At 36.1% G+C, this 26,399-nt stretch overlaps 1 protein-coding gene across 4 annotated transcripts in view; it reads left to right on the top strand.

Annotated features, from left to right (window-relative positions):
- Positions 1-26,399, top strand: part of DMXL2 (Dmx like 2) — a 142,947-nt gene that overhangs the window by 15,818 nt on the left and 100,730 nt on the right. For all 4 annotated transcript variants that reach the window (XM_087859145.1, XM_045812130.2, XM_087859144.1 and 1 more), the window contains exons 2-6: positions 17,281-17,406; positions 19,925-19,996; positions 23,094-23,172; positions 24,028-24,163; positions 24,829-24,895. In XM_087859145.1, the coding sequence (XP_087715271.1) occupies positions 17,281-17,406; positions 19,925-19,996; positions 23,094-23,172; positions 24,028-24,163; positions 24,829-24,895 (480 nt within the window). The remainder of the gene's footprint in view (positions 1-17,280; positions 17,407-19,924; positions 19,997-23,093; positions 23,173-24,027; positions 24,164-24,828; positions 24,896-26,399) is intronic.

Raw genomic sequence — 26,399 nt, 5'->3', positions numbered from 1 at the left:
TTTTGATCAGTGGTGCTGGGACATCTTATCTATATAGGAAGGAAGTAAAACTTGGTCTCTATGCACTGCGTATACAAAAAAGAACTCCAGGCAGATTATAGATGCTGATGTGAAATATAGAACAATAAAAATTTTAGAAGACAATATAGAAAATTTATTGGTGTTGAGTTGTATAAGTTCTTTATATATTTTGGATTTTAACACCTTGTCAGATATATTGTTTGCAAATGTATTCTCCCATTTAGCAGGTTGTCTTTTGTTTTGTTGATGGTTTCCTTTGCTGTGCAAAAGTTTTTTATTTTTATGTGGTCCCAATAGTTTATTTTTGTTTCTGTTTCCCTTGCCTTAGGAGACACATGTAAAAAAATATTTCTAAGGCCAGTGTCAAAGAAATTACTGCTTATGTTCTTTTCTAGGCATTTAATGGTTTCAGGTCTCACATTTAGGTCTTTAACCTATTTTTTCTTAAAGATTTTATTTGTTATTTGAGAGCAAGAGAGTGAGAGAGAGAGCATGAGTGGGGGTGGGGGAGAGGGAGAAGCAGACTCCCCACTGAGCAAGGACCCTGATGTAGGGACTCTATCCAGGACCCTGGCATCATGACCTGAGCTGAAGGTAGACACTTAACTGACTGAGCCACCCCAGCACCCTTGTATTTAATCTATTTTGATTTTTTTTTTCTTTGTGGTGAAAGAAAGTGGTCCAGTTTCTTCCTCCTCCTCTTCCTTTTTTTTTTTTAATATAAAGATTTATTTATTTGAGAGAGAGAGTTCGGGACAGTGGGCAGGGGCAGAGGAAGAGGGAGAGAGTCTTTTAAGCAGACTCCATGTCGAGCATGGAGCCTGATGCGGGGCTTGATCCCACGATCCTGAGATCATGACCTGAGTTGAAACCAAGAGCTAGAGGCTTCACTGACTGTGCCACCCAGGTGCTCCCAGTTTCATTCTTTTGCATGTAGCTGTCCCATTTTCTCAACATCATTTGTTAAAGAGACTGTCTTCCCCATTGTATATTCTTGCCTCCCTTGTCATAGATTAATTGACCATATAAGCATGGGTTTATTTCTGGGCCCTCTATTCTTTTCCATTGATCTGTGTGTCTGTTTTTGTGCCAGTACTGTATTGTTTTGATTACTACAGCTTTATAGTATATCTTGAAATCTGGGATTCTGATACCTCCAGCTTTCTTTTTCAGGATTGTTTTGGCTATTCTGGGTCTTTTGTGTTCTGCACACGTTTTCAGAGTATTTGTTCTAGTTCTGTGAAAAATGTTGGTATTTTGATAGGGAGAGCATTGAACCTGTAGATTGGGTAATATGGACATTTTAACAATCTTAATTCTTCCAATCCTTCAGAATGGAGTATCTTTCTATTTATTTGTGTCATCTCCAATTCTTTCGACAGTGTTTTATAGATTTCAGGGTACAGGTATTCCTAGGTATTTTATTGTCTTTGGTACAATTGTAAATGGGATTGTTTTCTTATTTTCTCTTTCTACTACTTTGTTATTCGTGTATAGAAACAACTGATTTCTGGGTATTTATTTTGTATTCTGTACCTTTACTGAGTTTAGTTACTATTTCTAGTAGTTTTTTGGTGGAGTCTTTAGGGTTTTTTGTGTAAGGTATCATCATGTCATCTGCAAATAGTGACAGTTTAACTTCTTCCTCACCAATATGAATACCGTTTATTTCTTTTTCTTGTTTGATTGTTGTGGCCAGAGCTTCCATACTGGTTGGATAAAAGTGGCAAGAGTAGACACCCTTGTCTTGTTTCTGATCTTAGAGGAAAAGCTCTGTTTTTGCTATTGAGTATGATGTTAGCTGTGAGTTTTTCATATATACACTCAACACCAAAGAAAATCTGATTAAAAAAATGGGCAGAGGCCTTGAGTAGACATTTTTCTAAAGAAGAGATACAGATGGCCAACAAACACATGAAAAATGATCAGCGTCACTAATTATCAGGGAAACACATATGGACTACAATGAGGTATCATCTTATACCTGTCAGAATAGCTAAAATCAACAAGACAAGAAATAACAAGTGTGGGCAAAGATGTGGAGAAAAGGGAACCCTCATGCATTATTGGTAGGAATGTATATTGGTACAGTCATTGTGGAAAACAGTTTGGAGGTTCCTCAAAAAGTTGAAAATAGAGCTACCCTATGACCCAGCAATTGCACTACTGGGTATTTACCCTAAAGATACAAATGCAGTGATCCGAAGAGATACCTGCACCCCTATGTTTATAGCAGCAATGTCCACAATAGCCAAACTATGGAAGGAGCCCATATATCCATTGACAGATGAATGGATAAAGAAGATGTGGTATATATATATACAATGGAACATTAAAAATGCAGCCATAAAAAAATGAAATCTTGCCATTTGCAATGATGTGGAGGAAACTAGAGGGTATTATGATAAGCAAAATAAGTCAATCAGAGAAAGACAATTATCATATACTCTCACTCATATGTGGAATTTAAGAAACAAAGGATCACAGGGGAAGAGAGGAAAAAGTAAAACAAGACAAAACCAGAGAGAGAGACAAACCGTAAGAGACTCTCAATCATAAGAAACAAACTGAGGGTTGCTGGAGAGGAGGAGGTGTGAAGGGATAGGGTAACTGGGTGATGGACATTAAGGAGGGCATGTGATGTAATGAGCACTGGGTATTATATAAGACTGATGAATCACAGGCCTGTACCTCTGAAACCAATAATACATTATATGTTAATTAATTGAATTTAAATAAAAAATGTTTAAAAACAAAGTTAAAAACAGAATTACCATATGATCTAGTAATTCCGCTACTAGGTATTTACCCAAAGAAACCGAGAACACTAATTTGGAAAGATAAATGGACTCGTATGTTTACTGCAGCATTATTTAGAATCGCCAAGATATGGAAGCAACCCAAGTGTCTATTAATAGGTGAATGGATAAAGAAGATGTAATATATACAAATGGAGTATTACTCAGCCATAAAAAAGAATGAGATCTTGCCATCTGTGACAACATGGATGGACCTACAAGGTGTTATGCTAAATGAAATAAGTCACAGAAAGCCAAATACTATATGACTTATATGTGGAATCTAAAAAACAAATGAATAAACAAATAAAAAGCAGAATCAGACGTATAAATACAGAGGACAGACTGATGGTTGTCAAAGGGGTGGACAGAGATGGGCAAAATGGGTGAAAGGGAGTGGGAGATACAGGCTTCCAGTTACAGAATGAGTAAGTCATATAAAATATAAATAAAAGGTACGTCATAGAGAATACAGTCACTTGTGTTGTGATTGCTTTGTATGGTGACAGATCTTAGCTACACTTGTGATAAGCATAGTGTAACACAGTTGTTGAATCACTATGTTGTGTACCTGAAACTAATGTAATGTTATGTGTCAAAAACCAAATACATAAAAAAATTTTATTCATGACTTCTAGGTTGCAAAAGATTTCTTAAAACACCAAATATACTACAATTGCAGATAAATAAATGTGTTTTGTATGATGCGAGCCAGGTTTCCCATTATTAAAGAGGGAGGTACAAATATGGAAAGTAGGAAGTCTAGAATGAATCATGTGGTGGAAATAATCAGGTTAGGGGCATTAGTGTGACCTCATATATATGTGCATAAATCCAGGTGTTTATCATGTGCATATGTGTGTATATATATATTTAGAGAGCTAGAGAATAATGATGTATAAGTACAGAGATACATAAGATATGGTAAGGATGTATGCGTGTTCTGGGTATAATTGCTTCTAAGCCTTTCAGTGGAGAGTTGAAAATGAGTGTGAGTGTCTACATACACACACGTGTGTGCACGCACACATCTTTTTCCTAGTCTCTTCGCTGAGAGGACCTAAAAGTAGTGATACCCCAGTAGCAGTAAACACAATTGGCGTCTAGATCTTGGTTGCTAAATACCATTCTCCACTAAAAGGAAACAACATTTCTTGGAGAAATAGCAGGTTCTAGGCCTAGGCAGGGAAATCACAAGATGAGCCTAGAATGTCTTATGCCAGAAAGTAAGGAATTGTTCAAAGGAGATGAGAACATAGGAAAAGAATGTGGGAGCTAGCTTGAAGAGTCCTATTAGCCAAATCTGAGACAATTTGGGCATATAAATAACTGATTATAACCCTTTGAATGAGATAAGAATCCATGACCCTTACTAATAAGTACAGAAATAAAGGAAAACTCTTCCTTACAGAGGAAAGCCAACCAAAAACAATGAAATGACAGAATTAGATAATTGCCATTTGGCAACTCTCATAGTAGTAACTAATCAGGCAAGAATTGTCGATACTAAAACTAGTGGGTAAATTTTGATAAGTAACAAGATATTTACATAGCCTCAAAATATCTTTCCACAAGATACTTAGCATTTATGAAGGAAAAAAATAATTTTATAGAGGAGAAACCTGGCAGACACCACCCTCTATCAACCGGTCAAAGTTAACATCACCAGAAATGGGGTAAATTGACAGTTGTGCCTCTTGATGAAATGCAATAAGAACACCACCACATTTCTGTGATACTCCTGCTCAAAACGCATAACCTGAATCTAATCATGAGGAAACATCAGACAAACCCAACTTTTGATTCTACAGCATCTTTTCTAGAAAGCTTTAAATTTACTTGGCCCAGATCCATCAAAGGAATCACTATCTACGGCAGCTGTAGCCTTATGAAACGTATTTCTTAAGTAATAGGACTTGAAGGTCGAAATTCCTCCTTGATCCATGGGCTGCAGAAAGGATGTTGTGTGAGCCAGCACGAAAGTAACATTGATCTCGTTGTACGTCTCCATCAGCGCTCTTGGAGGACCGGGTGCACCGACAGTGAGCCGTCATATTTTGAAAGTAATCTCTGTTTCTGGGCAGTAAGACTCAACAGTGGGCTTAAAATAATCAGTGAACCATGTTGTGAAGAGATGGGCTGTCATCTACACTGTATCGGTCCACTGATAGAGCACTAGAGGGGATTGAGCATCATTTTTTAAGGGCCGTGGGATTTTCAGAATGGTAAGTGAGCGCTGGCTTCAACTGAAGTCACCAGCTGCATGAGCCCCTAACAAGAGAGTCAGCCTGTTCTTTGAAGATTTGAAGCCATTGACTTGTCTCTAGCTATGAAAGTCCTAAACGGCATCTTCATCCAACATAAGGCTCTTTTTCAAAGTAGATCTTCTGGAGAACTTCCTGCAGCTTCCACATCAGCACGTGCTACTTCACCTTATGTCATGGAGATGGCTTCTTTCCTTAAACTTCACGACCCAACCTCTGCAAGCGCCACACTAACCTTCTGCAGCCTTTTCACCTCTCTCAGCCTTCATGGAATTAGAGACAGTTAGGGCTTTGTCCTGGGTTAGGCTCTGGCTCAAGGGAATGTTTTGGCTTCTTTGATCTTCTATCCAGACCACTAAAACTTTCTCTGCATCAGCGATAAGGCTGTTTCACTTCCTTACCATTCACGTGTTCACGGAGTAGCACTTACAATTTCCTTCAAGGACTTTTCCCTTGCATTTACAACTTGGCTGGCCGTTTGGCACAAGAGGCCTACCTTCTGGCCTGTCTTAGCTCTAGACGCACCTTCCTCACTAAGCTTAATCATTTCTAGCTTGTGATTTAAAGTGAGAGACGTGCAGCTCTTTCTTTCATTTGAACACTCGGAGGTCATCATAGGGTTATTCATTGGCCTAATAGTAATATTGTGACTCAGGGGACAGGGAGGCCCAAGGAGAGGGAGACAAGTGGGGGAATGGCTGCTCAGCGGAGCAGTCAGAACACATACAACATGTATTAAGTTTGCGTGGTTTATAGTACTCCAAAACAATTACGATGATAGTAAAGATCACTGATCACAGGTCACCATACCTAATATAATCATGATGAAGACGTTTGAGATATTGTGAGGATTGCCAAATGTGACACAGCCATAAGTGAGCACATGCTCTTGGAAAAATGGCACCGATAGATTTGCTTGATGCCGGGCTGCCACAAACCTTTCAGTTTGTAAAAAAGAGTTTCTGTAAAGTACAGTAAAGCAAAGCACGATAAAAGGAGGTATGCCTGACATATTCTAGATCCCAAGGGATCATAGGTGACTGCTTTGGTAACTATCTCTTTTATACATGCTGTTTTGCTAGCTTTCCAAACTAGCATCCTCACTGCATTCCTTACTCTAATCCCCTAATCTAGCCAATTCCATATTTTCTTTGAAGCCCTGCTCTGCGTATTCCCAATCTTTGTACCAGTTTTGGTTCTAGTCAAGGCAAGGGACAGGTGAACTGAAGTAAAAGCCAGGTTTTTGTCAATGAACCATCAAGAAGGGGCAAGTGGGCTTCAGGGTGATTGGGACTAAAAAGCTGGTAGAATCAAGCCTGCCTTCTCTTTGGGGTTTTATGTACTAGTTTTTTCATGAATTCTTCATTTTTTGGATATCTGATCCATTTAGATCATTTTTAAACTGGTGGTTTCAGTTTCAAATTGCTGATTTATCCCTGAACATTTATGACTTTTCGACTTAACCTTTCCATGCTAACTCTGGGTCTTTTGGTTTAAATTCTTCAGAGTAGACTTTGCTTGGCCTAGGCCTTCTCTTTCAGCTGGCTGGTAGCCACTGTTCATTACTCTGAACCATCCTCATATCCTGTCAGCTGTGAGTAAGGGAAGGGGTTACAACATGAAGACCATTTAGCTGGGGCTCTATGCAGAATAGTGCACTATTAAATTAATTTTAAAAGATTATTTAATTTTTTCATCAGGACTTTTTGAAGCAAATTTGTGCACAGAATTACAGCTTAAAAATTGAAAGGGGTCTCAGAAGCGATCTAGTCACAATCTTTCATTTGACTGATGAGGGAAATACCTATAGAGATTGTTATAGTCAGTATTAGCACTCTAGATTCTCGAGAATATATTCTTTCCATCATATTGACAGTATTGAGAGTTTAATTATCATTTAAAAGTTTAATCATATCACTTGGGAAATATTTTTTGGAACACTGTCAAGACCATCTCCCTCAAAATATCAATATTTAGGTTAAATGAATATCTGGAAATTTCCACTAGTTACAAAACAAGTGGAAGTTGTCAAATATTACATATTAACATTGGTACATATTACTTAATGTACTATTAACTTTAAATTTTTTTTTTTCAGTGCAGAAAGGTGGTTTTATTCAAGCACGGGGACAGAACCTGTGGGCAGAAAGAGTTGCCAACTGTAAAATTCTTTAAATGTAAAATGTATAACAAACTAAGGAACAAAATATTGAGTCACTTATTTTCTGTATTTCTCATAATTTAATGTCAAAAAATTATTCTATTTCTTTAAAAGTAGCCATTTAAAAAAGTAGTCTTTTCTTCATTATTCTTTATGAAGCAAATTGTTATATATCCCAAGCTTTAGAGAACAATCTGAAGCTGAAAGGTGGCTCTAGGTTTTTATACATGTTGGCCAGTCCATGGGACTTACTTTTACCAATATTTTTGGTAAGTAATACTTTGAATGGTTTATTCTTAGCACTGACATATTTAGAAGAGATGATATTTGATTTCTACTTCCAGACCTACTTTTTAGTGAAAATGTATGCAAGCTGGAGATAGAGCTGATTTTGTAATAGTTAATTAGAGCAAAGTAATTACTGCATATTTCTCTTTACAAGGTCTCATTTGCTTTTCAGATTATTTACTAGCATCAGTAAATTTTAGAAAACCCATGTTTTTGTTCTTTGTTCAGGGCCATAGAAGTAGACTTAGCTTGTACTGCAGGTGTCTCTTTCTCTTTAGCTTCGTATTTAGAAGTTTGTTATATAGCTCCATCTATTTTGTCGGTAATTATCAAAATTGGTTACTTTCTGACTAATACTTAAGATTGTTCTTTTTTAAATTTAAAGTTTTACTTTTAGATCTATCGCACCTTTGAGGTTGTTAGGAAGAAAGTAAAACAAGAATTATTTTGTCTCTTACCATTTAATCACAAACACTTGTAATATTTCTTTTTTTTTCACTCGTATTTCCTAAATTTTCTTCTGTTTTTTTCAGCCATAAATTTTTGTTTTTATATATTATTAAGTTTTATGTTTCACTCAGTGTACCACTTTCAGCTTGGCTTTTTTCTACTACTATAAGTAGTCTGTTAATTTTGCATTTCCTGACGTGAGTTCTTTCTAAAAGGAACAATCCCCTTTGGTTACCGCACACGTAGTTATTATTATATTATTTCTGACGTTGTTTTACCTGTCTCTTGACCTAGGGTAATTTTTTTGCTCTAAGCTTTTTGCATACTATTTAGTTTCCTTCTCATTTATTTATCCTGCTCATTCAGCATTCTTTTTTTTTTTTCCCCCTCATTCAGCATTCTTTGTGGACTTTAGGCTGTTAGGGTGATTGAATCATATTAGTAAAGTCTTTTCTTAGTCATGTGGAAAGAAGAGCTATTTGTTGAAATACTACTCTCTCCCCCTTTTCTAACTGTAGTACGGACTTCGGTAGTACAGACTGGCAGGGGTCTTATCTCTTTTAAAAATAGTAATGGTAGGGGCACCTGGGTGGCACAGCGGTTAAGCACCTGCCTTCAGCTCAGGGCGTGATCGCGGCGTTATGGGATCGAGCCCCACGTCAGGCTCTTCCGCTATGAGCCTGCTTCTTCCTCTCCCACTCCCCCTGCTTGTGTTCCCTCTCTCGCTGGCTGTCTCTATCTCTGTCAAATAAATAAATAAAATCTTTAAAAAAAAATAAAAATAAAAAATAAAATAAAAATAGTAATGGTAGGCAGCAGTTGATAATGGTTAAGGCTTTGATTTTAGGTATAGAAACCTATAGAAAGGCAAATGAGGCTGATTGAATATATCGCTGATAAGTACTGTTATACTATAGACTTAAATTTCATTTTGAAAAATCTCATTCAGTTTGTATATATTTTATATGTAAATGTATAGTTTCCTGGTAATCCATAAATTAGGCTTTTAAAATAGTCCACAGCCTATTGTGATCTTTTTATAAAACTTTTCAAATTGGAATTGTGTATTATATAAATATACTATTTCAATGAAAAAAATGTTTTGTCCTTTGCTTAATGTATTTTTAGTTCAGGCATTTCATTTTTTTTTAACTTATTGGCTATATATGACAAAGGGTGAGTTTCCATAATCTATAAAGAGCTTTTATAAATCATTCAGAGCAACAATACTAAAGACTCAGTTAAAAAATGGACCAGTACCCTCAAGAAGTTAAAAATAGAGCTACCCTATGACCCATCAATTGCACTACTAGATATTTACCCCATAGATACAAATGTAGTGATCTGATGGGGCACCAGCCCCGCAATGTTTATAGCAGCAATGTCCACAATAGCCAAACTGTGGAAAGGGCCCAGATGCCCATTGACAGACTAATCAATAAATAAGATGTGGTACACACACACACACACACACACACACACACACACACACACACAATGGGCTATTACTCAGCCATCAAGAAAAGGATGAAATCTTACCATTTACATTGATGTGAATGGAACTGGAGGGTATTACGCCGAGCGAAATAAGTCAGAGAAAGACAATTATCGCATGGTTTCACTCATATGTGGAATATAAGAAACAGAACAGAGGATCATAGGGGAAGGGAAGAAAACTGAATGGGAAGAAATCAGAGAGGAAGACAAACCATGAGAGATTCTTAACTATAGGCAACAAACCGAGGGTTGTTGGAGGGGAGGTTGGCGGGGGCATGGGGTAACTGGGTGATGGGCATTAAGGAGGGCATGTGATGTGATGAGCACTGGGTGTTATATGCAACTGATGAATAACTGAACTCTACATCTGAAACTAATGATGTACTATATGTTGGCTAATTGAATTTAAATAAAAAAAAATAGACCAATAACAGGAATAGTTTTCAGAGAACGAACCATAAGTCGTTGATAAATTTATGAAAGATGCTTAACTTTCTTCCTAATAAAAATACGAATTAAAACAACAGGGAGATGCCATGTTTTGTTGGATTTGAAAGATAAAAACATTTGATAATTATCAGAGTTAGCGAGGAAGGGGAGAAACAGGTACTTTTCTACATATGGGGAGTATAATCTTTTCGAAAGGCAGTTTGCAGGAGTTACTGATTTTAATCACTCACCCAGCAAATTATGTCTTAGAATTTATCCTTTGGGTATACTCGCACACATATGTGTGATATCATAAATAGGTGTTCACTGAAGCACATCTTGTGATACTGGAAGACTGGAGACAACCTAAATTAATTATGGCAAAGCCCCAAAATGGAAGATTCTGCAATTATTAAGAAGAATGAGATCATTCTTTGCTGCTAAGGAAAGTTCTTCAAGATAAATTGTTAATTAAGTGGAGGACAAGTTGCAGAATTGTGTATAGTATAATCCCTTTATGTAAAAAAAAAAATGTTTACACATAGATACACTTACATATACACTAAATATTTCAGAAAGGGCCCATAGGTAACTGTGAAGTGATTTCTCCTTGGGAATGAGGAGGAGTGGTCAAGGGTAAGGAGAACTAATTTTCCTATTTAGTTTTTTTTTTTTTAAAGATTTTATTTATTTATTCAACAGAGATAGAGACAGCCAGCGAGAGTGGGAACACAAGCAGGGGGAGTGGGAGAGGAAGAAGCAGGCTCCTAGCAGAGGAGCCTGATGTGGGGCTCGATCCCATAACGCTGGGATCACGCCCTGAGCCGAAGGCAGACGCTTAACCGCTGTGCCACCCAGGCGCCCCTCCTATTTAGTTTTTAAATTAGCATATGTTGCTTTTTCTATAAGAGAAGAAAATCTTACTGAAAATATTAAAATTAAACATTTAAAATGGTTTATTTAACTTGTGGGTGGCCTTTACAGATAACTGATATATGAAAATTCTGGCTTAATAAGGGACCCATTCAAAAAGGAAATCTATTTGTTTTAGAAGTTAATTTTTTTAAAATAAAGTACTTTTTAAAGTAATCTTTAAGAGCAACATGGGGCTTGAACTCATGATCCCAAGATCAAGAGTCATATGTTCCACTGACTGAGCCAGCCAGGCACCGCTAGAAGTTAATTTTTAATTCTGAGGAGCAGAAGCAGTTAGGTGTTTAATTACAACTAAAATGAACAGGGAAAGGATGTTTTTTTGGGAAATTTTTGTTAATCTGTGATTCATTTCCTTGATTGTTAAGCTTTTTCATAGGTCAAGACTGGCCTCTTCAGACTTTTTCTGTAGATAACTTGGTACAAACAAGTGACCATCAAAGTCAGACAACCCTGTCTTCTTCAGCTTTTTGTTTGTTACAGAGCAAAGATCACAGCAGCAATGAAGAATTTAACTGAATGTATATAATTAACCAACCAATAAGAAGAACAGAAATTTGAGCAATAGAAAACAAAGTGGAAGGAGACGGTCATTAGTGAAGTGCATAAAACAGTGTAAAGAGACCTGAATTTGCCTCCCAGCCTTGTATTTACCTTGCTACTTAAAACTTCGATTAAATCCAATGAACTTCCATTTCCTCATATTAAAGTAGGATTAATAGCTAACTTGTAGGATTACTGCAGTCTTGAAAAAGATACTAGGAATGTAGAATGCGTGGTATAATATCTGTTACCCAGTAGGCTTTCAATAAATGGTACCTCTTAAAATTCTTAATTATTTTTTTTTAACTCTTAATAACATGTGCCCTCATTTGTAGAAGGGTGAACATACTTACATGAGTCAAAATTCACTCTCAGGGAGAGGTGGGAATTTAACAGTAACACTCAGTAGAGTATTCTTGGTAAGACCACAGCACCTTGTTAAATTAGATAAACCTCTCAGCATGCTTGATACCTCTTAATTCACTAGTGCTTTTCTTCTTTTAAATTTAGATATGTGTGAACATTTGTCAGTGACCTCAAACTTTGACCCTGTGACCACCAGGATGTTAAAGCATCCAAGTATTCCATAGAAAATGCCACTGTAGTTCATCTATTTGTATTTTATATTCTCCTAGGAAAATTCATGTTTGTGTAGGATTTTTTTTAAAAATATTTCTTTACACTCTAATTTATCTAAGACTTAAAGGAAGTCTGAATAATTCGAACAGTTTGTGGGATATGAGTATTAGTTTGGTTTTCTGAAAATAATTTAGTTAAGGCAATTATATATAAAACTGAAGTTAGGACAATGTGTTATGTCATTCAGATACATGTAATCACAATGACATTAAACCCTCTAGAGAAGGTAGCAATATCTTTATTACGATAATGACAGTATTTTAATTCAGAGTACTTTATGACTTTAGAAGATGATATTTAATTTTTTTCCTCAAGTGAAATTTTGATAGGGTCAAAGAAGAGGGTGACTTTTTCAGGCTCAACTAATTGGCAAGGCTCTTCTGATGAAATTTTGGATATCACAACTAAAAAAACAAAAAAGAATCTTGGTAATAACAAATACTCAAGTTTTCAGCTTCCATAGAATTATTGTGGGATAGACAATATGACACACCATGCACTTTGTCTAAGTAGGAGATTCTTTTAGACAAACTAATGAGATCTGTGGATTCAGGAGGACAAGAACATTCACATGACTTTAAATATAATTTTCAGGAGTTCAGAGACCATCTGAGACCATCTGTGACTTCCATCCATTAGACTCGAGGTTGGAAACTCTTCGTTTCAATGCTCAAAGCACAGACCATTTTTCTCTTTGCTATAAGGATGGATTTACTGTCCAAAACTAAGGTTAAAACGAGTGAAGATTAATATATTTAAAGCATGTCTTCGACGTTAGGGCCTGTGCTACAGAATTATCTCTTGTTAGGACTTATTGTCAGCCGGTTATTCTTTATCATAAGGACAGTTCACTCCTTCCATAAAAGAAATCCTCCCACATGAATGGATGGAAAGTGTGTTTTTCTAAGATGCTTTCTTTTTTCTTAGGCCTTATCTATGTGTTGGGGCCAAACCATATCCTTGACTTTGAGATAAAAGATTTTATAGGTCAGTACCGTCGTAAGTGCAGGACGCTGGTATGCGGTGCTGTGGCACCGGAGTGGTTCTGCCAAGAACCCAAGGGAAGAAGAACCTGGTTAAGGGATTCCATGTGCTGCAGAGAAGGCTTGCTGCCCCCTTTCCTGCTTTCCAGTAATGATCCTGTGGCTTATGTCCCACATGTGGAGTAGTTCATAGTCTGCTAAATCAATGATACTTCATTTACCTAGTACAAAGAAGCCCACTCCGTATTCTCTGGGTTCATTTTAGTATTTGTGCGTAGTCTCAGTGAGTACCCTCTTTTCTTTCTGCACTATAAATTCTATGACTGAATTCTGAAAAAGAAGAATGGAAACAAAATTGCTTTTGACCAAAAATTGAGAGACTGGGAATCTCTTGAGTAGTTACGGCTTCTGTATAAGTGCTTCTAAGCAGTTGGTTTTTACTGAGTACTTACTCTGTGCGAGGTGCTGTGGTAAATACTTGGGATTGCAAGGATGAACATGGGCCTTCTAGCTCGAAGAAGACAGAGTAGATGTGGTGGGAAAGAGCAGGGGCTTTATTACAAGCAAATGAAACCTCACTCCATGAACCTGGGCAAACTACTTACCCTTTCTGGGCTTCAGTTTCTCTGTCTATAAAAGGTGGCCTGTGAAGATACAGTGTTCATAAAGACCTAGCAGATGGCCTCATTATAGTAAGTATTCAGTAAATGGTGAATTATGAAGGAGGGCTTTTGGTAGATTCCCTTCTGGAAGGTCTTCTAAATCCATGATACTGTTAGGCTGAAAAATCAGCCAAAATCTTTCCTTGTGTAGCTGCTGTTGTAAATTTGGCCAGATTATTAGCAATGAGGTTATGTCATTTGTCTGAACTCTTTGACTAGGTTTCCAGGTATCGAGACTTCTGGAGCCAGAAATGAGGAAGATTTGGGTCATTTATTTGTTGTACGTGTATTTATTGAATAGCTGCTTATGCTAGGTGCTGGGAGTGCAGTGGTAAACAGGACACGGTTGTTTGTTTTGGTGGACATTCCAGAGTGGTGGGAACCTGACAGATATTAAACACATGTTTATATAAATTATTAAGATCTTGTGAGCCTTCAGTTATATAATGCATGTGATTCAATCTTGACTGATTAGGAGGCCCCTGTTTTTCCCTGCTTTAGACTCTTTAGATAAAGAGTAATAACAGTCTTCCTCTGTATTTTTGCAAGCTGTTTGTGTGCAGTAGTTTAGGGGGTTCTGTTCTAGCCGTGACCATGGATATGTATAAAATTGTAGGCATTGCCTAGTTGTGGATCCAGGAATCCAGTACTACACACACTCGTTCCATTTTGTTGGGAACTACTAGTTGGATGAGGAATTTGAGACCATTTTAGACTAGTGGCCTCTCAGCTTTTAGTAGCTGTGTAGTGTTCCAGCCTATGGATATTGAGTAATTTACTTAACCTCCGCTACTGATGGACAGTATGATTATCTTCAGTTTTTGCTGCTATAAATTATAAGGCAGTGACTATCCTTCTACATATATTTTGGCAAACTTTTGTAAGTATGCTTATAGGGTAAAATAAAGACTTGTTTGATTGAAGGGTATATTGTATTTAAAATTTTGGTAGCTATTGTCAAATTCTTTTATCCATGAAGATTGTGATTTGGTAAGTCTGGGGTGGGACTAAGCAATTTGTATGTTTAATGGGTTCCTTAGGTGATTTTGATGCAGCCAGGTTTGAGAACTATTGCAGGACCAGAAAAATGGCAAGATTCCCTACAGCTAAGGAGTATAGTGCATGTCCTTTGGAAAAGATCTAGCAATTATGAATATTTAGGAAAGAGAAAACATCCATTTTGGTGACTGAGCAGTAAAAGCCTATCTCTGTAGTAGCATTTGCTAGGAATGGCCCATCTTTAGAGAAGCAGGTATACTAATACTTATCTGGAATACTTTAGGTGTCTTTGACGTCTAATGTAGGGGAAAATAGCCTTAAGAATTTTAAGGACCGGAGTTTGAACATCTTCTGCTTACTGACTGTGTAATCTTGGGCATATTAGTGAACTTTATTCTTTATACAATGTTAATGATAATATCTTCCTTTCAGATTTGTTGGAAAGATGGAAGGGGGGAGTGATATAACATTTATTGATTACCTTCTGTCTTCTGCTGGTATTTTGTGGGTATCTCTGTCATGGCAGTTTGTCATTTAGTTGTGACTGGTGATTCACTTGGTTATCTTCCTGTTAGACTCTCTGGAACCACATCTTGTGGTTGTGTATTCCCCGTCCTTAGCACAGGCTTGGGACATCATGCTCTGTTGTTTATTTTGTTTTTCTTAAATGAATGACGTGTGCTAAGCACTATGCAAATAGATTTTCTACTTTAATTTTCATAATTGTCCAAAGAGGTTAATGTTATTCCTTCCATTTTAGCACAAGTAAATTCTCAGACAGCCTGAGTAGCTTACCACTTAGTATGTCATAACCCAAACTGAAAACCCTGCATACATGATTTCAAACTAAAGTTTATGCTCTTTTCATCAGTTCACTTTGCTGGGATAATACTATAAAGCACTTTGGAAATTTTGAAATATTGTTCAAAGGCAGGATTATTTTTGTCATTTTAATATATTTTTTTCTATTGAGGTATAATTGACATATAACATTATGTTAGTTTCAGATGTATAACATAATGATTCGATATTTGTATACCTTGCAAAATGATCACCACAATAAGTCTAGTTAACATCTGTCATCATACATAGTTACAGAATTTTTCCTTTATTATGATGAGGATTAATAATATTTTAAAAATTAGCAGGGTGACACAAGCATTTCTTTTGCCTACACTCAATATTCCCTTTCAGTTTAGCTTTCTTGAATGCATGGAATAGCAAATCTGCCTTGTCCGTAAGAATATAAATAGTTATTTCCTCCCATAAGTGATTTTTTTCCATATTTCCCTTGCTTAAAATTCTTTGTTTTTCTTTTGGTGAACTTTCTTATATTTATAAACACATGATTGAAGATGGTTGATAGCAGTTACAGAGGGATTTTGGCAACGTTGGAAGTTTTAGTAACCAGTCGACAAACCAGTGTTTGTCTTCCTGCCTGCTCTTTATCCTCATTTCCCTCTTTCATTAGCAGCCGTATGCGGACCTCTTCAGAGGTTAGGTCTTCACATGTCAGCCCGGGCTGTTGGATGTCTCTGTTTTCTAGGACAGGACCATATTGCTTAAAGTTGCAGAGAGAGTAGAATAAATTATTTTTTAATTATTTTTTCAGTGTATATACATACATGTATATATAATATGTAGCTTTTAATGGGGCTTTTTCATTTGAGAATTAAATTGTTAGGTTGTTTAGAATATTTAGTCATAAGTTGAGTTCCAGAGAAAAAGGAAAAGTGTCCTCACTCTCTCCCCTTATGTCTTCATAAAATTCACAATGTTGCAAAACAGGAATAACATACATCAAGAAGTGTGGCAATAGGAAGAAACATTTGGTTTTACTCTGAACAAGGGAATTTTCCAGGAACTTAATTTTGTGTTTCATTTTGCAGACTGTATAGTTATACTTGTTAACATTTTATATAAATCAGTTTATTTTAGAATTAAATTAAATTTATTTTAATTAATATTTTTGTGTGTGAAGCCACTCGGGTTATTTTTGTCTCCCTCACACCTCATAAGGTTGAAGGGAGGGGGGCAGGCAGGCTGTTACTCACTGTTAGGCAGTTGGTGAGTTTAAGTTTAGTCTTTGCTTTAGTGCATGTAATTCTGCCTTGGGGGTTCATGTCTATTTCACTAGCTCTTTAAGCCCCCTGGATTTGTGTTGGAAAATGCATCCCACTTCTTTCTTGATCTTTCTCAAGCCTGGTTTGAACTTTGGGAACACAATTGCAGGCTTCACTGCCTTATTACCCTCAGATGGAGGTTTTATTCTTTAGGATTTACTAAGATGAGCTTTGGAGGGAACCTCTGAACAGAAAGATTTATGGCCTGCAGGCACAGAGGCTGCAGTGTTTAAGAACTAGAAGAATCCTTTCTTTGTTAGTACTAGTTGTTGAAAGATAACCATGGGATGTCATCATCCTATTTTTTTTAATGTAACTATTTATTTATTTATTTATTTTTCATGTGACTTTTAATGCCTTATTTGGAAATTGATATCTTAATATTTTTACATTAACTGTTGTAAAATGTGTCAAAGTATGGTGGCAACGAGATCTAAGGTATAATTTACAAGTTTCGTATCTTACATACTGTAAAACTTTTCTCTTTTAGGCGTACGGATCAGGCTGTGATATTGTTATTCTGGCAAGTGACTTCGAATGTGTGCAGATCATTCCTGGTGCTAAGCATGGAAACATCCAAGTCAGCTGTGTGGAGTGTTCTAACCAACATGGAAGAGTAAGGGATTTAATTGCTTTGTTAAATGTCATCTTTTAATGTGTTCTTATTCTTTTCTTCATGGGTTGCCTACAATTTCTTACCAATATATACCTCGTTTAGGTGGTTATTGATAGGAGTGGATAAAGTGACAGGATGTCTACAAATTGTAAGGAGCCATTAAGCTGATAATGTGATAATTATTCTACCTGTGTAGGTGGTCTTGAAAGATCTGTAGGCCTTACAATCCTGTGCATACTGACATTCTGCCAGTTGATAATTCTAGCAACTATTAAGCCAATAGTAGGGAAGTAAACCTCTATCTTCTCTGTGTAGTATCCCTTATCTCACCCAAATTATCATAATATCAAATTTTTATCAAGAAATTTAGCAAGTTGTTAGTGTCTAGTATAATATTTGTCATATAACAGCTGTTTGTAAAGCTTCTGTTAATTTAATAAATGTTTATATGTTGATGAAGAATCTTAAGGTCCCTTCATTCAGACTTTCAAATAGAAGGTTTATTTTGAAATAGTTCATATTTCATCATATGTACCTCCACCCCCAAATATACATCAAATGTAATATATGTCAAATTCTGGTTATATGTAGAGTAAATATAGCATATTTGCTGTATACTCTAGTAGTTCAGTAAGGTCAGTGTTGCGTAGAAGAGCTAAATGTACAATATAAAAATGAACTTTTCTTGCAATAATTGTAATAATTTAAACAGTCTTAGTGTTCTAGAAATTGTTCTTTACTAAGAAGTAGCAAATTCTATCAAGGATATGTTAAACCAAAATTTTATGGTGATAAAGAGTAATGATGCATATTTATGCCAAATAATAAATTATTATTATATTATTTTTTAGTGTCCTGCACTGCTGTTTGTGTCAAGCTTTAGTATTTGTGTAAATGTGGCATGATATGACAGTTTAGTGATATCATTGATCTACTATTGAAACACTGAATTTCCTGGTGTTTTTTCATACTTATTTCTTGCTTTTCTGATTTTTTTCCCGTTTTTCCCCCCTAAGCATTGCTTACTCTTTAAAAAGCACTGAGAGTGCCAGATTTCTTTCATTAATTTTTCATTGTTCATCTCCCTAAAGCCAAGTAAGGTATCTTTAAACCTGCCTCGAATTGTACGATAGTGGTCTGAGATGAGTCTTAATAAATTATTTATGTGTTGGTAACAATCACAATAAAATGATCTGGGAGAAAAGTTTCTTTTCATATGTAAGTCCTTAGTGTTCATAACCATGTTTCTACTTTTCCTTACTTACCTGGTTGAAAATAAAGAAGACAAAACTGACACCTTTGGTTTATTGTCTTCTCCTGCATTCTTCTTTCATTTCCCTCATTCCCAGTCCTTGTGGTGATAACTTTGCACTGATGACTTTATGTCAGGTAATTATAATCATTCATTCTTCAGTTGACATGTTGAATGTGATCATTCGTAACTTTTTTTGCCCAGGTGTTTCCCTCAGCTGGGCATTGTAAGTAGCTTCCTCCCTACTGTTGTGGATTAAAAGCTTTTTCTTGGAAAGAGTGTTAGATATTAAGTAACAGTTAAATCACCTTTTGGCGTGAGAGAGCTCTGAAATGACAGTAGGCCTTTTTGGCTGGCCTTAAAAGAACATACACATAGTTTTGTCTTACAGGTTAACCTTTAGGTCCAGAGGCGTCAGCAGGGATGGGTTTTGGTCTGTTCCTTGTAGTTGATTCCCTCTTGACAAGAGGAGGATGAGCTGGGAATTGGCTCTCAAGGAGTTATTGTAAAGCGGGTTGTGGTAGCTTCCAGGGACAGAGAGATTTATGTCCCTTTTTATCAGGTATGTGACCTTGAAAAAAGTCCTCCCGGCCCCCCAGTCTGTAGCTTCAACCCACGTAGATGTCTTCGTCAGCTCTTCCTCTTCCACTTGAGTCTGATTTCTTCTCCTTAGTCCATTTTCTCTGTTCCTCCTTCTAGGTGGGTTTCCCCTTTGGTATTTTTTGTTTTATGGTATAATTAATGTCATTTTATTTGAAATATTTTGAATACCTGTTTAGTACTTTTTTGATGTCTTTTTCTATTTCTCATGGTTTTTATATTATTTTCACTGGATTATGAAATTTCTGACAGATGCACCATTGAAATGTATCTTTGTTAATAAAGTTATTCCTATATTAAAATAATTCTTTTTTTTTTTTAAAGATTTTATTTATTTATTAGAGGGAGAGAGAGAGTGTGTGTGTGCATGAGTGGGGGGTGGGGCAGAGGCAGAGGGAGAAGCAGATGTGGGACTCAATCCCAGGACCTTGGGACCATAACCTGAGCCAAAGGCAGACAGAAACTTAACTGACTGAGCCACCCAGGTGCCCCCAGAGAAGAGATTCTTAAGTCCAGTACTTTTTCAGTTATATTTATGGAATGGAATAAATCATAAATACTGTATCGGGATTGTATTATATGTAATTAGTTTATACGTTATTGTGAAAAGGATGTTGTCTTTCTTTTCTTTTCCTGAATGTTAATGCTTTGTTCATTTCTTTTTAGATTGCAGCTTCATATGGTAATGCTGTTTGTATTTTTGAACCCTTGGGCATAAATTCTCATAAGAGAAATTGTGTAAGTATTAAACGGTAGTAGAAATTTTTTAGAGTTAAATTTAGAATCCAGTTGATAGCAGTGAAGAGCTCCTTGGGAGCTCGTGCTGAAGGTGGTCTGGAATGTCCACGTGAAGCTGGTCTGGTGCTTTGTGGTGAGATCTTTTACATCCACTGGGAATAAATGCAGACATTTTAGAAGCCTAGTTTTCTGCAATATTGCTAATTGAGATTTACCTTGTAATCTTCCTTAGTTGAAGAACTATTATTTCTTGTCTAGATTACTAGAGTAATCTCTGATATGTTTTATGTCCCCCTCCCCCTTCCCTGTTCTCGATAGCAGGTCATGACATACTTCTCTGCTTAAAATTCAGTATTTCTCCTAGACTCAAAGCCAAAAAAGCCTTAAAATAGATGGTAGCTTTTCTTCCCTCCAGTACCCCCTTACCACCCCTCAGAGCTCAACTCCTACTATTTTTGTCCTCTCTGATGTCACTCCAGCCACACTGGCATTTTTACTGTTCTTTGAACAGTTATTTTCTGTCGTAGGGTCTTAGTATTTTTTTTTCTCTTGTCTGGAATGTTTTTCGTGTTTGTAACTTTCTCTAGATAGCTTTAGGGCCAGCTCCTGCAGATCCTGTAAATCTTTGCTCAGTAATACCTTCTCACTGGGGGTCCACCCATTTAAAAAATTGCCAGTTGCTTCTACCACCTTTATTTTAACCGCCATCCTCCTATTTTTAACTTTTTTTCCATAGCGCTTTTCTTGTTTATTTGTTATTTACTGTTGAGAGTGGAAGCCCAATGAGGGTATGGATGGAGCTTTGTTTCTTTTGTTCACTGATGCATCTGAAGTACTTAGAACAGGATCTGGAACATAATAGATGCTTCTAAATTTTTTTTTTAAGATTTTATTTATTCATTTGAGAGAGAGAGAGACAGAGAGAGAAAGAGAGAGAAATAGAGCACAAGCAGGGGGAGAGACAGAGGGAGAAGCAGACTTCCACCTGAGCTGGGAGCCTGATGGGGGGGCTCGATCCGAGGACGTGGAGATCGTGATGTGAGCCGAAGGCAGACGCTTAACCATCTGAGCCACCCAGGCGCCCCCTAAATATTTTTTTAATGAAGGAGTTAGGAACTTAGATAAAGTCACTTATCAGCTAAGTGGTCTAGCATATCACCTCGAGAACTATTCAGATTCATTCTGGGTGCTATATTTTATTTTACTTAAAATTCAGAAAACCTTGTATGGCTAGAATTGTTAACCCTTTTAAAAATTACTATGTGCATTAAGACTCCATTATCACCCACAAGTAGTCAAGACTGCCAGTATGAAATCTGAATGCCAAGAGTATATATTTAATAATTTTTAAAAAGTGTATTCTTAAATGCATTAAAAAAGTAGATTTGATATATTTCATTAAATATATGTACTTGATTATTTCTTTTCATATTTCAAAAAAAGTGCAGATTAAAATATGATAGCATTAAGAAATAGATATAAAATTTGAGAGTGCTTAAGAGTCACCTAGGGTACATATTAAAATTCAGATTCCAGGCCTCACCCTCAAAATTTCAGCTGCGGAGTTGGCGCACATACTACACTGTGAGAAATACTAAAGGAAAGAATATTAGGGATGTCTGTAGTTTTAGGAATGATTTGATTATTACTCTAAAATAGATCTATTGGGCAATATTTAAAGTACTGTTTTGACTTTTGTTTGATAAGCAATAGTAGGGTTCAAAAAATTATATTAAAAATATTAAATTATTTTTCGATAATGAAATTCAGATTTTGCAGTTATTTTATTTTGAATGAATTTTTGCTAAGTATTTAGAAAACATAGAGAGGGAATTGCTGTGTATTAAACTATTATTACTTGCCAAGCAATTAATGTATAACTTGCCTAAGGTGACATGGCTTTACGTCATCACAAAAGGACATTTTATATTTGTGTGCTACATAGAAATGACAGTACAAAGAAATACAAAGAAGATAAAATCTAAACTTTTTTTCACATTATTTCATGGCAAAGGCCTTTGACTTTTATACTTTGAATCTTCTTTCTACCTTTTAGTATGAAAATGGTAAGAAAAAAGATGGAAATTACTCAAATGAATACAACATATGTAATACAGGTTTATGAACTGTATATATTGTATAGTTCAGATCTGCTGACTTTGGGAGATGCATCTAGTTTATTTTAGACATTGAGTCCATAGGATTATGATAATTTGCACTTCTTTCTCATGTGCACTTATTTTGTTTTCACAAACATCTATTGAGTGTCCGCATATGTTCCAGCCATTATAGCACTCAGGACACAAAGCTTCTGATGGCATAATTGCTGCCCCGAGGTGTCGGAGTTGAATAGGAGAGTCAGACATATGAACGAGTAATACTCCAGTGTGACCACTGTTAGATGGTAGGATGTAAAGACTGCTCTGAGTGCTGCCAGGATGTCAGAAGAGGCCCCTCTGCAGAAGGGATGATGTAGCTGGGTCTTGATGGAAGCAGTTTGCAGGTGAAGAGAGAGGAACAGCATATCCTGAGTATGAGAATGTGTTCATGGACGTGGAAAGAAGCCTGGGAGAATATGCTGTGGCAAGTGGCTTGGTATGGTAGAATAAACAAGTGAAACTATCAGAGGTTATTTTAGAAACAATATTTTAAAAATAATAGTGGAATATTTACATCTTTGTTTTAGATCATGAGGTCTTAAGTCAAAGAAAATGATAAAATGGTAGTATTTGTGGATGTTACTTTAAAAATTATCATAAGATTTCTCTCATCTCTGGAACATAAGAACTAGGAAGATCGGTAGGGGAAGAAAGGGTAAAGAAAGGGGGGTAATCAGAAGGGGGAGTGAAGCATTGGAGACTATGGACTCTGAGAAACAAACTGAGGGCTTCAGAGGGGAGGGGGGTGGGGGAATGGGATAGACCGGTGATGGGTAGTAAGGAGGGCACGTATTGCATGGTGCACTGGGTGTTATATGCAACTGATGAATCATCGAACTTTACATCGGAAACCGGGGATGTACTGTATGGTGACTAACATAATATAATAAAAAAAATAAAAATAAACAACCTATGTTTTTCTTTTTTCTATGTTTCAGCAACTCAAGTGTCAGTGGCTTAAAACTGGGCAGTTTTTTTTGAGCTCTGTGACATACAATTTAGCATGGGACCCTCAAGGTATTTAGTGATTACATTCAGAAATTATGAAGAGTAAATATTGGTTTTAAAATGTATGATTACGATGTGAAATAGTCTCTCATAATAAGAAAGTGATCCGTAGTATATTTTCTTTTTGCTAGTGGATGAGTGTATATTTTTTTTGTTGGTATACACTGCTTTGTACAGTGCTTAATTTACTATTACTTCTGTGCTTTTCTACCCCTGCGTTTGAATGTCTTATTCCAAGAAACAGTGGTGATTTGTTTCCTTAGTTAACATGTGTTGTCCTTTACTGTTACTGTATTTAGTAAGAAATAAAATCAGAAATAGGGCCTAAACCCCTATCTTGTTTTATTGTTTGTGTTTTAGGAAATTATTGTCTTTAAGTTTGAAAGATTAGAAGTCTCTAATGATAATAGCTGTTGCCCCTTTTTACATTCATGATTAATGAAGGTAATTTTAATATTCCATGTAGAAAACCAAAATGCCTTGATCTTTAGTTAAATTTTATATCCTGAGAACTTTCTGTGTTTATATATCAGAGCTTTTGGGGTTTGTTTTGTTATTGTACGTTTGCATTTCTTTTCTTTTTCTTTTCTTTTTTTTTTTTTTAAAGATTTACCTAATACACAATAGCTCTTTAGCTCTTTGCCAGTAAGGTTTTCTTTTTTGTTCTCAAGTCTCTCCTGAGAACTACTCTCTCTTGGATAGTGGATTCTTAGAACTTTGAAATGGATATGCCCCAAGTATTTTTCATTGACAGTATTGCTTATTTTTCACAGAATAGTTTATAGACCTAAATACAAGCCCACATACGCATTTCTTTCTCCAGATAATCCTTGCTTATTCATGAGAACTCTCTTTAAATTTCAGATAACAGATTGTTGACAGCAACTGATTCTATTCAGTTGTGGGCTCCTCCAGGAGATGACATTCTGGAAGAGGAGGAAGAAATCGATAATAAAATCCCTCCAGTTTTAAATGATTGGAAGTGCATCTGGCAATGCAAGTTAGTATCTATGTTGTTCTGCTCATTAATTTAAAAAAAAGCTTCCTAAAATATATTCCCTTTCAGAATGATCTCTATTTTTTGATAGTACCATTACATTTAGAAGCTTAGAAAGTGGACTTTTTCTAACCAAAACCCATTATAATATTACCCTTCAGTCTATCAGTTGATCGTTTAAAAAAAGCAAAATTATTTTCATAGTTATAACTTCAGAACTTGGGTAGATAAGGTTGACACAGGGGAATCACTCATTAATGGATGAGATATGGATGGGGACGGGGAAGATGTGATGAAAGTTACCAGCCACTCTTAAGTAGGAGAATGGCTGTACCATTGACAGTATGGATTATGTGAAGGGGACCAATTAGCCAGGAAAAATGGTGAGCTCAGTTTTTAACGTGTTATATTGAAGATGTTGGTTGGACATATAGGTGAAGATATCGTTTATGCATGTTGATTGCATTCTTCTTTGGATCCCCAAAGTGAACTTCAGATTAGTTTTATTAATTAATTTGTATTTTGGGGGAGGTGAAATTTTTAATTTTAGAAAACACTCTTGTTATGAAAATCTTATTTTGACCATTTATATATAAATTTTGTATATATATATATATACAGTGTTCCAGATTTTAAAAATGCTGACTGTTTAACTTTGTTTTTTTTAGAACCTCAGTATCTGTACATTTGATGGAATGGTCCCCTGATGGTGAATATTTTGCTACTGCTGGAAAGGTAAAGGACCAAATAAAACATAAACAAAACAGTTGAAAATGTTCCTTTTTCATTCTCATTTTCAGTTTTCTCATCTGTAAAATTGGGGTAATCCTACTCTGCAAAGCTGGTCTGAGGAATAGTGATAGTATTTGTGAAAGATCTGGTATGTTCCCCATAGGTAGTAGGCACTTGAGAAAATAAATGGCTGTTGTTGTTGTTATTATTACTTGACCTTTCTTTAAAACTTATAATTTTTAAAATTAAAATTTTTATGTTTAAAGAATAGTATATGTAAGTAATTTAAAAAGCTAAATAGTACTACTGTAGATTCACAATGAAAAAAAGCACCCTTTCACCCCGTTCTTAATTCCTGTGTCCTGGAGGGAATTATTCATCAGATTGCATATTTTGGTATTTCCTTCCATGTTCCTAAATAACTTGCTTATCCTCCCATCTCTTGACTTTTTTTCCTTCGGTTTTATGTATCCTCTCTTGCCTTCCTACTATGGAAGCTGAGACTTGAGTCCTCCAGCTGCTGTCCCCAGCCCCATCTCCACTTCTACCACATACACGTGTTCACTTTCCTTCCTCCTATCATCCTGCTGTAGATAGCTCATAATATTTGGGTAAATGTTCACATTATTAAGATTGTGTAAAATACTCTTCACAGAATAATTATTTTGGAGTTAGCAGTTACTTTGTTTTATTCTTTGCTTCATTTTCTACGTGCCTAATTCATCCGCAAACCTCTGGCAGTCTTTGGATCTCCTCTGGGTGTAATCCCACATAGGAGGTGTCCTGAAAATGTGTGCTCTCTTTGCCCCACTCTGGCTTGGTTGCTCTCCAAGCCTAAAATAGCAGAGCTATCATTTTTGAATTTTCTCTTACCAACCTCAGGAGATTCTCTTTGCCGTTTCTTAGCATCATTCATCTTCTTTCCTTGATCTGATGGAGATACCCTCTAAGTAGGTTCCTGAGAAAGGTGAATGTGCAAAAAAATTTTTAAGGCATTGCAAAGCCTAAACAGTTATTCTTTTTTAATGCTTGATTTGGCTGGGCATAGGATTGGGTTGAAAATTTTCTCCGAGAATTTTTTATGTCCTGGTTCTCTTGCCTTCTAGCTACCAGTGCTGCTATTTGAGAAGTACAGTGCCATTAGGACCGCACTCCCCTATCTCCAGCTTGTAGAGATTTAAAAAATCTTCCCCTTATCCCTGGTGTTCTGAAATTTCAAGGTGATGTCGTGGTACGGGTCAGTCATGTATAAATACTTTAGTGTATACCTCTAAGGGAAAAAGACTTTTGTGTTCAGGCAGTTTGGTGGGCTTGTTTAATCTGAAAACTCATCTTTTGTTCGGGAGATTATTTTGTATTACTTCTTTTGTGCTATTTCCTTCCCTTCATGTTCTCTTTTTTCTCTTTCTGAATTTTCCCTCACTCAGATATGGATAATTTTTTTATCGATCCTCTAATTTATCTTTTCTCTTCTCTTCCAGTTTTTCAGTTCTTCATCTTTTTGTTT

The sequence above is a fragment of the Ursus americanus genome, chromosome 36, assembly GCF_024610735.1.
Source record: "Ursus americanus isolate L20-20 chromosome 36, mUrsAme1.1.p, whole genome shotgun sequence".
Taxonomy (NCBI): Eukaryota; Metazoa; Chordata; class Mammalia; order Carnivora; family Ursidae; genus Ursus; species Ursus americanus.
The sequence above is the reverse complement of the archived record's forward strand: the minus strand, read 5'-3'. Positions and strand labels throughout refer to the sequence as shown.